General features: G+C 37.4%; 1 protein-coding gene across 1 annotated transcript in view; it reads left to right on the forward strand.

The window, feature by feature from the left end:
* The window catches only part of MYZAP (myocardial zonula adherens protein), a gene marked incomplete at its 5' end in the record, with an annotated part of 33,754 nt that extends 21,038 nt beyond the window's left edge, over positions 1–12,716 (forward strand). Inside the window, 5 exons of the mRNA XM_029085097.1 lie at positions 2,012–2,137; positions 3,021–3,149; positions 5,234–5,319; positions 8,024–8,129; positions 12,666–12,716. Of these exons, the coding sequence (XP_028940930.1) occupies positions 2,012–2,137; positions 3,021–3,149; positions 5,234–5,319; positions 8,024–8,129; positions 12,666–12,716 (498 nt within the window). The remainder of the gene's footprint in view (positions 1–2,011; positions 2,138–3,020; positions 3,150–5,233; positions 5,320–8,023; positions 8,130–12,665) is intronic.
* Between the last annotated feature and the right edge of the window lie 1,833 nt (positions 12,717–14,549).

Consider the following 14,549-nt stretch of genomic DNA (forward strand, 5'->3'; position numbering starts at 1 on the left):
AGAAGAAAGCAAAACTGATGCAATTAAGATTTCAAAACAGAAATTTGGACTTTCCTATAATCTTAAGGACATGCATCAACAAGTCAGGGGAAGGTATGTCTGCATCTAAGGGCAGAGAACTGTAGGTTAAGTCCTAGTTCCACTGAATGCTTCAGGATTTGTTTATCTTCAAGGAGAGAATCATAGAATCTTTTTGGTTGGAAGAAACCTTTAAGATCATCGGGTTCAACCAAAAAAGGTTGCATGTCAAGGTCTGCAGAATACATGTCCTGCCTTAACAAGGAAAAAGTTTAAATTTTACACGCAAAGCTACAGCTCTAGTATAATGTTAGTGGATGAAATATCTCATTGCTGTCTTGGAAAGTTGAACATAAAATTGTGTATCAAAGATGCCAAGATTTAATTCCAGGCTGAATGTAAGAGGATGGAGTGGAATCTGGGAGGTTAGCAGTTGAAAAGCAGTAACTACTGTATGCCATGATTGTATTTCTGGGTAGAACACACCCATGTAGCTTATTAAGTAGGTTCGGTTTATTCATACAATAACAATAACTGGGGTTGGAGGCATTGTTTAAGAGTACTGTAACAGGTGTCCTGCTGCATCTACCTTTTTATGCTTGTTTGTAGTCTCCTCATTGCTCAAGCTATAAGCAAAGGAATGATGGAGAGACAGTGTCAGAGATAATATTTCAGTTCAGTGTATATTAAGGACTCTGGGTTTTGATTGTTGGCTTTTTATGAATAATATGATTCTTTCAGGCTTCCTGAAGTGTGAAAGATTTTGTGTTGTACTGAAACTTAACTCCAGTCCCTCTCACAAAGTGCAGGTTACTGTCTCTGCCCCAGTGTTGGTCTAGGTAAGATGCCAAGGAGGGCAATTGTGGTACAAGTGGAGTCTGTCAGAGCTCAGTCCCTTTTCAAAGGATGAAATACACTGTTGTTTTCCTACAGGGTAGTAAAACAGCTTGTTCCCAGCATGCAAGATGAATGCAAGGGTTTAGTAAATCTTTCAGTCCGTGAAATTAAAAAAAAACCCAAACCCTTAATAATCAGAACCAGGTATTTTGTAGTTGTGTGAACAGTAGTGATCAAAAAACACTTTATTCTTCTCCCAGATTACAGTGTATTCCTCTTCTTCTTGACATTTTTGTAGCACCCACAGCATTTCACTATAACTGTGCCCGATTTATAGGATCTCTAGTAAGAGAACTAAGTCCTGGACTAGCTATTTTACTTTGCTCTTACTGCAGTGTGCAGGGTAGGTGGGTTTTAAGCTGTGACTGTCCTATCTAGTGTTTAATCACTGCGGGTGTGGTTCAGTCAGTGTTTTGAGCCAACAGAAGGGGGAAATCCTGTCTCTGTATTACCATTCCTGCCCTCTTCCCTGTAGCAGTAGTAAAGTTTCTGGTCCTGTGGTTAAAAATTAACCCTTCCACACCCCTGAGTATATTAATTTCAAGTCTGATTGTTCCCTGATCTGCTTTGCTCCGTAGTCACCCCATTTCTTGTGCCTACACTAAGAGCAGTACATGAAAAAGTAAGAGAGAGAAGGGAGTGTAAAGCTGTGTCTTCTAGTTAACAGCACATACTTAGGTCCAGCATAAAATTACTGTTGCTTTGAGTGTTCATGGTCATTTAGAAACAAGAGTTGAATCTAGACCATCCCTAATCAACACTTCTGTAAAATGCGGGGAAACAGTATATTTTCAATGGGGAAACAAACCAAGTGACTTGGAGGCTGTTATGGAAGGGCTCAGTGAAGAGGCGTAGCTTGGTCTTGGATAAACAATGACTACATTCAGACAACATGAAACATGATGAAACAGTAACTTGTATACTGGCAAACTGTTGTAAATGGTCTTGATGCAAATTAAAATCTGCTTCAGCAGTGTCAAATTTATAACAGGGCGGAGCTGATGTTCAAAGTATTACCCTCGCATCATGTGAACTCCCTTTCTCCTGCTGCTAGCAGTGGGTCAGCTGTGATTTTCATCCTTTCCCCCTCTCATAGGTGGAATCATCGCAGGAAGCCAATGCTGAAGTCATGAGAGAGATGACGAGAAAACTGTATAGTCAGTATGAAGAAAAAATGCAGGAAGAGGAGCAGAAACATAAAGCTGAGAAAGAAATCCTCCTAGTATGTATGGCCAGTCTGTAAGAGTGCTGCTAAGCTTCGGTGTCATTTCTCAATCACTTACCATTCCAGAGTTTACATTTGTTTCTTCACTCCTGTCTCCATGACTAGTCATGCCACAGTTACTAAGCTTTCCAAGCTTTTGGTGTTGTGGGGCTGAGAAAAAAATGTATTCAAACACAGTAACAATAATGTAGATTTCAATATCTGAAATTGAGTAAGTTGGGTTTTTTAACTCTGATTCTCTTAAAAAAAAAAAAAAAAAAAAAAAAAAAAAAAGAAAATATGATGTCCAATTTTAGTGATAAGTTTAAGAAAGGGAGGGAGTGCAACTGGACACTACTGGAGCAAGAACTCTTCCCGTCCCCTGGTTTCCCTCCACACTCAAGTAAAAAGTTTCTATGAGTGATTTGTCATTGCATTTTTCTAACTGATAAAGATAGATAATGACTGAGATTGAAGGTAGATTCCCCAATCTCTTTCTGTTCATACTGCTTTATATGTGAGGAAAGCATGAAACTGAACATGGCAAAATTTGTTGTTTAAAGTGCTATCTGCTGCAACAGCATATTTTCCTTATGCTGTTACTTCATAGCATCCTCAGAAGCGAAAACAAATATCTGAGGAACGGGTAAAAGTTTTTTGCAGATTTTCATAATGCTGCTTTACAAATACCTATGTGCTTCAAAGTACCTCAAATCTTTTGTTCTATGCAATTCACATTTAGGGTAAGAACTCGTCCAGACTTCTGGGCATGTGTAGTAAAAAGCTTTGAGCTCTACTTAGGCCATAGAGCCAGGACAATATCTCTTAAAAAAAAAAATAAAAAAAAAATTGTCATTAATATATTGTATGTTAATGTGACTATAAATGTCCTTATTTCAAGGAGGAAACAAATCGGCTTCTGAAAGCCATTGAAGAGGCAAATAAGAAGATGCAGATTACAGAAACAAGCATACAGGAAAAAGACCAGAGAATTGGTGAGCTGGACCGGCTGATTGAACGCATGGAAGAGGTATGAGAGTTAGTTGATTGCTGCCTTTAAAGGAAATGCAGAAGTGCATCTTAGTTATTGTATCCGTATAAGTAAATGGACCTGGACTGCCCTAGAGACACTGATTAAGTGGTTCTTTTATCTTTCTAGTGTCAGGGTTGCCTAAGCTGTAAAAATTTATTTAGTAAAAAAACCATTATTTTAAAGAAAGGGTTTAAAAAGACCATTCAGTCTTCCTTCAGTGTGCAAGGTCTCCTAAGCTTAATGAATTAGTAATCATAAATGATCCAAAGTCTCTTAGAAATGTTGTTGGTAGGTCCACTAAAATGTGGTTTAGTTAGGAATAGACCTTACTATTTAACTATTTATCGTCCCAGTTGGAATTTTATCTCCAGATTTCTCCACATATGGATGAAATGCTAAACTGAAAGCTTCAAACTAAATTTTTTTTTTTGTGGATATGTAGCAGCCACTTAATCTTCCATGCAGATGTCTATCTTGTTTAGATTATGGCTCAGAACATTTTGAGGATAGAAGAAAAAATCATTTTTAGGGCCTTTTATTCCAAACTTAAGTTCTTCCTTTCCTGCTAGCATTAAAAAAATTAATTATTCCTCTCCCTGGCTAAATATTCCGTACCAAATTGTAATTGAGAGCAGTTTTTGACAATTTACTTTTAAAGCTCTGAAAGCAAAAATGCTTTGAGACATTTACCTCTTGTGACATTGGCAGCACTACTGGAAAACTAGTTGTAGCAGGTTTTGCATTGCTTCTTTTTATTTCCTGCTTTTCCTCCTCCTTTTTTATGAACTTCAGGGCAAAACTCAGACTAGTGGTCAGATGGTTATTATTTTAATGTATTGTTAAGTCTAAGAGTATCACAGTACCCTTCTTTTCATAGTACACTGCATCTCAATCTCATCTGTTGAGCCTTTTCAGATGTCTGAAATAGTTTTATATCTTCTGTCTCAGACAATTACAGTGAAATTTCCTCTTCATTTTCTGATATCATTCACGTAACTCAGAATTAATGTTAGTGTTTCATATTTAGACTGAATAGTGTCACTCTAAACAGTGTAAGAGCAGCCCTTCCAAAAGACTCATGCTCTTGGATGTACTTTGGCATTTCTCGTTTTATTCAATAGCAGGCATCTCATTATCTTTAAAGATCTGTGCCTTGCTATCTAAAATACAGAATCAGAGAGCATTCTAGTAAGTCGAGGGAACATGATCTTCTGTTCTTATAAGTGAATTGTTTTTTCACCAATTTTAGTGTAGTATAGTAAATATTTGTTACTGAGAAATAGATCTTCATAAGCCAGTCTTGCTGGCTTGAGTGGTTAGTCTAATGCACAGTTGTATTGAGCCCCCTTTGTCTAATGCTTGCAAATCTATTAGTAGAATTAGTGATTACACAGAGAAATCATTCAACTTAATATGCCCCTTTAGTAGCTCCATGAACATCATCTGGGCTTCAGCCTACAACTTTTAAGCATTATGCAGTGAATAGAAGATTGCAGTATAGTTCTTAATAACAGGTTAGTTTCTTCATGTTGATTATTTAATTTGCTCTTATCTCGCTGATACTTGCAGAGTAAAACTGAATGGCTCTGTTAAATTCCCATTAAAGTGGACAGCAGACTCCTCTGTTAATTTGTGTGAACTCTGTCTCCAAGTCCTCATAGATCTTAACAAGCACTGTGCTGGTGGACACAAAAAATAAACAGGAAGCTTTTGAGGAAGAAAATAGAGCAACACCTTTTATCTCAGCCTTGAATTGAGAGATCTTTTTGGAGGGATAACATGGAAAATCTGACATTTATGTAATAAAATCATGTAGTTAAAGATTGTGATGACTCATCTTTTTATTAAAAAAATTCAGTTTCAAGTATAACTATACAACTTCAAATAGGAAATTGAAAACTAATCTTACTTCTATGCATATCTGGGAATTTGATTTTATTATTACGCATGCTGTGCTCCTTGGCTATAGGAAATTAGTTAATTTTGTTTAATGGGTTTCTATTTTAATTTCGAAAATGAGCTTTTGAATTGTAATGAAATATACTTTGTGAAACCTTCACATTTTTGCATTTCTTGCTCAGGAACGTCACCAGCTGCAAAAACAACTCGAACTAAATGAAATACAAATATCTGGAGCAAAATCTGAAAACAACTCTGACATTGAAAGGTGAGATATGTCTTCTCTCTGGAACTTCTAGTATTGTTAGGAAACTTTAAGGGTTGTTTTGTTTGTTTTTGAAGACACCTGAATTTTACTTTTTCTAACTTTAAAACTGCAGTTTGGTAGGGATTGTGCATCTGAATGTAAGTTTATTTACAAATAAATTATCAAGAGGATGAACTTCTGCATCTCTCTTGAAAAGTTGTTTGCAAACAGGGAGGGTATGTTTTAGATGGCACAAATTGTGTTGTAATTGTGGGTTGCTTTTCATTTTTAAATCTACGTTCCCAAATTCAGCACAGCATGATTCTGACTATGAATACTTTCATTATCTCCTTCTAGACTGCTCAACACAGTTTTAAAATAAAAGATCCTCTGTATCCTGTATTAAGCTGTAGGATATCCCCTTTGAAAAGATGAATTCTGGAAGAGAGCAAGAGTTTTGCATATAACTGCCAGAGGTGTCTTTTTTGTATAAAAGAAGGAAGGCAGGGAATATATTTGAGGCTTGGAGGGGCAGGTCTACGCATGTGGTGCACACTAACACATACACGTGACCAAAATGAAGGTGTGGAAGAAATCTGTTGTGTATCATCACAGTGCAGAAATAAGCTATGAAGTTATTTGGGGAAAGTGAGGGTGATGTTATTGGCAGTGAGGCCTCTGTGAATAGTTATTTTCAAAAGCATGATGCTTAGAAGAAAGATCTAGTGGTGTGGTGGCACCTGGATGTAGTGTTTCTGCCCACAGGTGGCCAGTGCATCCATTACTACTTCTTTGAGACTGACAGAGCACTGTGACCAGGCAAAAGAAAGCTTCAAGCAAAGACAGAGGCAAAGTTTCAAGAGAAATGTATCCAGCACTGAAATAGCGTAACTGCCATTGGAGTGAAAACTGCATCTGCCACGGTTTATATGACACTACTTGAGTGGCTAAAGATGAGTTATAAGCAGAGACTATGTAATTGTACTTGATTACTACTTGTATTTCTGTGGCACCTAGAAGTTCACTTTTAAGGTTGTGGCATCCCACTGTTCTGTGGGAAGCATAAACATAAAAGGAGATCCCTGCTGAAAGCATCTCACTGCCTAGTTGTATTGATCTGTGACCAGTTTATCTGGTTTCAGGGTAATAATGGCTTTTCACAGCAGCCTTTAAAAATAATAATTTAAAGTGAACGGATGTCACATGCAAAATCTAATATGGAGGTGAAAGGTTCTTCCTTTACCTCTGGATAACAGATACTCTTCTCACTTCAGTGAATCCTACTCTGTCCATTCAGCATGAAATGTTACCTTGCAGTGAAAAGGGTTAAGGCAGCGTTCAGACAGGAATTCGTGCAATGCAAGCACAGTTGCAGTCTGTGCAATGTAAGCAGTGAGTCTGTGTTCAGATGCTGAAATCTGTTCTTACGTTCTTTTTACCTTTCTGCACCTGACCAGACAATTGAGCTCCACGTGAGCAAAGACTCCTGTTCCATTTCTTCATTGCTATCAGTGCTTAAAATTCTGAATCTTTCAATGAGAGACCAAATACATGTTTAAATTGCAATCAAAATGTAAATTGAGGTTTTGTGAGACTTTAATATGAAGAATTGAAAAACCTGCAGATATGCCTGGATTTTTTGGGTCTTTGTCACAAAGTGCTGCAGTTACAGTTCTGTAGAGTACTTTACTCTTAATAGAGACTCTTTCTGGGGGGAAGCAGCATACAATTCAGTCATTCATTGGAGTCATGTCATACAGTTTGCCATCTGCTGCTTTGCCTTAGAATGGTTGTTCTATTTGCAGCTTCAACAGTTTCTTCTGCTGTGCACAGGCCAAAATGAAAAAAGCTTTTTTGTTTCTGATTCCTCTCCTCCATTTCTCAAATTCTGTCCAGTTCTGAACCTAGGAGTACAGTTTATTTTGTAAGCAAATGGTTGCTTTCTTTGAATAATGTCAAGAATTGCACATTCAAACAAAAATGGAGGCTCCCATGCTAAAAACTTATTAAAAAGCTTCCCCACCGTTTCTTTGCGTATTTTAAAACTACTTTTCTGGCAAGCTTTCAATCCAACTTGTGGCAGGAGTTCCATGGGTGTTCAATTTCTGTGTTAAACAGTTTTGAAGAAATGCAAAATCTATCTAAAGGGTCATACATATGAACTTAAAACATCTGCAACAATTCCTAATGTTGATGAGTTAGTACTCCTCTAGTTAGCAGTCTACTACTGTTGGCAAATGTACTGAATCATTGACTCAAGGCTTCCCTGTAGTAGGAGAGCTTTTAAAAGGAAACCAACAGATGTGCTTCCTGGCTTTTATTTAGTATATATTTCCAAATAGTTTGTAGGTGGTAATAAGTCAGGATACTATGTCTTTCTGTTTATAAAGATCTAGTTGTCTAAATGCCTTTCATTTCAAGGAAAAACAAACATCTTAAGGAGATGAGCTTTGTCACATTGTTTAATTGTCAGCACTTCAGGCTCTGAGTAAGCATGCCAGTATGCAAGACAAAGGTGAGTTAACTTGGGTGGAGGCAGCCACTTGGACTAAAAGACTATCATTAAAGTGTACTTTAGACAAATTCACATCTGTCAGTGGAATTTGACTTGCCTGCCTCTTGACCTGGTCTTCCTGATTTATGGTGGGATTGTGGGGGTGGTTCTTGTTTTGCTTAGACTGCATAGCTCCCCACTTACATGCTTAATTCTTCCATGTCCTGCTAGGTCACAGCATTTGGAAGAGGTAGCAGCTAGCCTAAGAGAGCGAATCAAACATCTAGATGATATGGTCCACTGCCAACAGAAGAAAGTCAAGCACATGGTTGAGGAGGTGAGATCTAGTACAATTTTGAGTCTTTTGGAATTCTTTTAGTACATAATCCGAAGAGAGTTCTGTTCTGTGTGCCGTTTCCTCATGCCACTTTAGTTACAAACACAGTGGAAGATGAGTTAAGCATCTGGAGCTAGTGAAGCAGAGAGATTAGGTGAAGGCAGTTTAATCCAGTGGCTGTGGGTGATATACGTTGATCTTTAGGCAGACACTAATTCTGGAACTCTTCATGGCAGTTCAGGAAATACAACATACAACTTCCAACTTCATTTGGAGGGCAACTACAGAAACAATGCATTGAGCGTCTCCTTTTATAGAAGTGGAAGGTAAAAACTGACCTTTATTTTTTTAATATGTGGTTCCTCACAGAAATAGGGGGCAAACACAGTTTTTTCACCACTCATCTTTTTTACCCTGGTCTTGGGACATGATCTTAGCTGATGTAATTTCCTGTTTAAATTTTACGTGGCTTTCTGCTGGAAAGCTGCTTTAAGTTACAGGCTACCTACATACCAAGAAACTGTTCAGCAGTCAGAAGGCTGTGATTGCAGACATTTCTGTTTCTCCAAGTGGATGAAAGAATGACATGGGAAATAGGTAAATTAAGTTTAAATTAGAGCTTTACAAAGCAGATTGACAGCACTGTTACACTTAGCCTTGCTATTGTACAGAGGATAGGGACTAATTAAATACCTTTTATTTGTATTTGAACTCCATGCATTCTCAAAATCAAATGTCTGAAAACCATTCTAACCTAAGGCATTATTTCTGCATTCACAATGTCCTATAGGATTTCTGATTAGACGTGGAGTTTTTCCATTTTGACCAAGGTGGTATTTTTATATATACATAACACCTATATTTTTATATATATATATATATTTACCTATATCTATTTTGTTTTATAAGATTCTGACGTAGTCTTGCTCTGTGATCAGATGTGTGATGCTAGGTGTCTTTTACACAGAGGCATGCAAAAGTATCTATCTCTTTGCATTAAAGTTCTTCTGTCATATCATCAGTATAGAAGGTTGGTATAAAGCCTTAAGGTTTTGTTTCTTGTTCAGCTTGCCGTTTTCACTATTTTCAAGCATCATAGCAGGTGCTCTAAAACTGAGCTAACAATATTTATACCATGGTATTCTCTGAAGGAAAACTTCTCCAATCTTTTCATACAGTCCATCTAATTAATGGATTATGGGAACAAGCCAGCCAGCATATTATGAGCTTTTTTTGTTCTGACCAGAAGTTTTAAAGGACTTGTCACTTTGTGATACATGTGGCAACCCAGATGATTCTAGTAATGTATAAGAGGATGGTGGCCTAAACTTTGCCCTTTAGATATATTTTAAACTGTTTGATGTATCTTGACCTCTAGTGGACTGCATTGGTATAACAAATACTTGCAGTTCCAAGGGGATGTTTTGGCAAAAACATGTATAAAGCTAGGGCCAATTATTATTATTTCATAAATATTAGGTTTAATGGGTGTTTAGCTTGCTAATTCCTTGTAATGTGTGTTTTCTGGTGCCTTCATATACACAGAAAGCCCTGCTAGATCTTTTGGTTATACTATTTAACAAGTAGAATGTTAGATGACCAACTCCCTACCTAACTGTCAAATATGTCTATTTTTAATTGATGTCTGACTACCTGCTTTTCAAAATCAATTAAATCTCTTTACAAATCCTTGACTGCCATGTAGCCACAGGGAATATACTTTTGCTCTCTCCTTTAGTCCTTGTGTGTTTTAGTTTTTCTTTTCATTCAGTTTCCTTGAGAACTGCATGAATACCTGCAGCTACATCTGTATTTTCACTAGTGAGCTAACTAAAAACTCCTGTAATAGAGGTTTGATGATCAGGTCAGATGGTACCAAGTACATTAGGCACTTAATGTTTTTTTTAATTTTGTGCTATCCGTGGTTTGTGTTTGAGGAAATACCTACAATATAGTTGGCATGCACTGTTTTAAACTGGGCTCTTTTAATTAAATGGCTAAAAGTAGCAGCTTTAATAGTACAGAGAAGAGTAGCTGTCCACCATGGGGAAGATAAAAAGCACTGCAGATGTGTACGCCCTGAGCTATCCACGCATGTGGCATTTTTCTTGATTTTGTGCTCTTCTCTACATAAATACTAGAAAAGTATTTTTAGGCTCACTTTAAGCAACACTTACCAACTGTGCTATAGAAGCTGAGGAATCGGCAACAAAAATACTTCTCAAAAAGTAGACTTAAATGAATGCTATCTGAAGAGACTGTTCTGGAGTTAAGTTAAAAACTAGTGAGTAGCAGCACTAAACATACTTTCTAGAGTAAACAGGGAAGATTTTGTAATTACGCTACCATTTAAGTCTCGGAAAATTTGTTTATCAGGGTATATTTGAATGCACATCCTCTCTGCATTAAGTTTAACCAAATGCAGAATGTAATACCTAGGAATATCTAGAAAAGTCTCATGAAAACCTGCCATGTTACTCATTACTGCAATACTTTCATGGCTGTTAGCTGTAAAATAACATTCCATCTTAGGGTTTATGAGGGTATTATAATTATCAATAACTTGCATTTAAATAATATAATTGAGAAAGAAAGAATGATCAAAGCAGCTAGAAAGCCTGCTTTCTGAAACACTTAGCTTCTCTTTTGCATGAGAGTAGGCTGAGAACAGGCTAACCTGGGAAACTCAGAAGTGGGGGAAAAAAGTAAATATTAAAAATTATCTGCAATGCTTTTGTTAGAAGTTGAAACAAAGCTACTGTATGAACTAGGTGAGAATGATGGCTAAGCCTATGCTTGCTTGACTTCAGGATGAGCTTCTTTTAGTATTAATCTTGGTATATTTGGACACATATCTGAAGTATAAATGAGCGGTTATTCTTTCAGTGTAAACCACAATGGATTTACGCTGTTATCATCTCCAATTTAGACAAAGTGCAGCTACAGAAATTAACATCATTTCAAAGGGGTGCTGAACAAACAAGATACACTGCTTCAAACTTATATGGAGAACTGTCAAAATTAAACAAGTGCTGAGATGAATCTGCTGGCTGAAAAAAATCACAAAATAGATTGCTTTTCAGGCCTTTTTAGGGAAAGATGACGGATCATTTGCAAGTAACAGATACAGGGCATTCTGTAAAAGAACAGCAAGCAGTCAGGAGGAAGTGAAAGAGAACCTTTGTGGTGGAGTTTTGTGATGTAGTAGGCAGCTCTAACCCCTCCAGTGCTGTTTTGATGGCATTTAAAAATGTGTTAGGAGGCTGTGGTCAGTCCTAATCCAGGCATGCATGAAAGGGGGTGCTGGCAGAGAAGCACCGAATGTAGGAGGCCATGAAGGAAAAGAGTATTAAAGCCATCCTTTCACAGGACCCATCTTACTGGTACTGAGTGCAGTAGATAGATGACCTGTGGAATTGAGCCCAGGCACAGATGGACAATCACAGTTCAGTGTGCTTATACTCCTTAGCGAAGACATTGTTCAATTTTTTTTCTTGGAAAATAAATCCTTCCATCTCAGGCATTATAGAACCTTTTTCAACTTGACCTATTCAGACCAGACATAAATTAAATAGGAGCATGGAAAATAACTTTCAGAAGAAAATAAATGAAAGAAATAAAATGGAAGTTTGCTGGAGTCAGTGGCCTTCAACATCTCTGTGCGTTTGATCCCACACACATGCATTTTTCAGCTTCATAGTGATTCTCTGCTATGAGAGCCAAGATCGCAGCCCATTAGAGCACCAGCTGAACAGAAAGTTTTCCTGCATATTCTTAAAGCTTCATGTTCTTGTTAGAGAGAGATTACAGGTAATTTAAGGCTGACAGATTTATCCCTGTGTTGAACTTATTTGTTAACTAAATCTATTTGTTCCCAGCTTAGTGTGGTACATTTTACATGAAGTGCTGGCAGTTGAAAGTGCAGGACCTGCATTTGGCAAGTGTGTAGAAACCCAGCCCTTTTCTCATACTATTTGTACACAGCAGGCTTTCAAAAAAAGAGTGAGAAGAGACAGGTGGCCAGAGCGGGTCAGCCAGAGCTCAGTGGTGAAATGTGAACATTAATAATGGTAGACTCCATTAGCTTCCCCTCCTCCCCGCTCCTCTTCCCATCTTAAAGTATGGCTGTGCAGAGAGAGACTTTCAAAGACAGTCCAGGCAAAAGACCGTTCAATCAGAGGTAGAATTTGCAGGAAAAAAAAGTATTTTCTGACTTGATCTCCATTTCAAACCTGCAGAGATTTAAAAGAGCTTTAGTTTTGAGATTTGTGCAGTTGACATTGAAATGGATTGCAGTTTCATGGCACAGCAAGCTTATTTTGTATGTAATACTGTTTTATTGTTGAGAAGCAGGAGAGGGAAGTAAATAGGCATTTACATTTTACAAGCAAGGCGAGTGGGTTGATGCAGATACAGGGAGCTGTTCCGAAGGGGACCGAGAAAATAAAAGGATATTTGATTCCATGCTAAGAAATTGTCTACAGAACTCAGATTTCACATGAAATTCCCCTAACTACTGAATTGAACTGTCTCTAGGTCATGGCCCATGAGCTGTTCTCCAGCTTTAGTCTCAGATTCGTTGGATAATAAATGGTGACCACACACCAGGGAGAAGCTGTATCCTGTTCTGTTGTGGAAGATACTTGCATGAAAGGACAAAGTGCTAATGAGCAAATGATATACCAAATACAGAAGATACTTTGTATTGCACAAATGGGGAACAAAGAAGAAATTTTCCCACTGAAGACTTAATAACCAGTTGAAAACTTGTGTATCAAGATACTCCAACTACAGATATATTGCAAAATATCTCAGTTTTAATATGGAAGTACAGTTTCAATTTTAGATTAAGTAAAAGAAGCCACACAGAAGCATAGAGGATGAGAAGATGGAATTGCCAGCCACAGACAGATGCCAAATTTTTTACTAACCAAAATCTACATTGCATAGTACCTACAGTAAAAGCAAACCACCACCACCAAAACATACAACAACAAATGCAGAAAGAGAAACCACCTTGGGAGCTTGGAGGAAGGCGATAAATGGCAGAACATAAATAACTCTCCACCCCCCCCAATTTAAGTGTTTGGCATGCCTCAGTGGACTTGAGCAATGCAGTACATTGCTTATCTGTTGGCAGAAGTAGAATCACTGCTGGTCTTTGGGGAGAGTGTTTGTACACGCATAGCAGTAGCTCTTTCAGCTGTGAATTGCCTGGCCAAATCATTAATTAGAAAACTTGCACATTACTAAGGTAGCTCTTAATAAGGTGGGTTGAACTGTTAAGACAGTGTGCCAATGTTTATAACTTGTTAGGACATCTAGGCCCTGTGGGCCTGCTTTAGCAATTGATGTACATCAAAGACTGGTGTAATGTGTCCATACAGCTCCTTAGTTTAGGAAGGTCTCTGACTTGGTACATTAACTTAAATCAATCAGTTGTTACTCTTTCTTTAAATATGAGTTTTAAAATACAAAAAGTATTGAGGCATTGCCCAAGTGATTTAAGGAGGATTAAAAGTCAAAGGTTCTCATTCCTACTTACTGTATTATGTTCCCTGAAAAAATTTCAACACTCTTGTCTAGCCTCTGATAAATACTACTTAAGGTCCGGTGGAATAATTGGACTCAGTAAAATCTTGTTCTCCTTGAACCTCATAGAGTTCAGGCTGATGTTGCAATGTCTTGTCTGTCTTGTTTTGTATCGTATAGTATATGTTTGTCCTTTGTTTATTTATTACCATTTTGTTCATGTCTCTGTATCAGTGCTACAGATGCCCAATCCATTAATAATAGATGAATAAGAAAAATACATGATATCTGAATAATATATAATACTTAAATACAATAACACTGTCATGTTCTGATAAATATTTTAAATGAATGGACGATAATATCAAGTGGTAGGTGCTGACTGAGTTTACCTAACAGATAGATCTGTTCCAATCCAATAGATCACTGTATATTTCAAGGCTCCAGAACTATGTCTGAGTACACAGAATAAAATAAGTTTACTCTTTCAGACTTTCTTTATAAAGGCTCTGCAATTGGACACAACTTTAATTCTCTCTTAAGATGCTTTTTTCTTTCTGCTTTAATTGCTTTGTAATTCTGTTGACTTCCCTTCTAATATCACTATTCACATCTCCAGCATTTCTTTAGGGATGCTTTTTTTAAGGTCTTGTGATTCTCCTCTTGACTGTTCTTCTTAGGTGTTCTATCCATGAGATCAATTCAATGTTGTTAACTCTTACATCTAGCTTTCCATCTTACTAAAGCAAAGTTTAGTTGCTTGGTGTAGAGCAAGAGAAATTCAGAAGTGCATCTCTTCCTAGAAAGTATTTACACAGTCCATTCAAGCAGCATGACAATTTTCTTTGGTATTTGAAGAGATGTGGGCCGGTGCTAACCTCATGAAGT

Source organism: Antrostomus carolinensis, unplaced genomic scaffold (assembly GCF_000700745.2).
Source record: "Antrostomus carolinensis isolate BGI_N321 unplaced genomic scaffold, ASM70074v2 scaffold19885, whole genome shotgun sequence".
In the NCBI taxonomy this organism is placed as follows: Eukaryota; Metazoa; Chordata; class Aves; order Caprimulgiformes; family Caprimulgidae; genus Antrostomus; species Antrostomus carolinensis.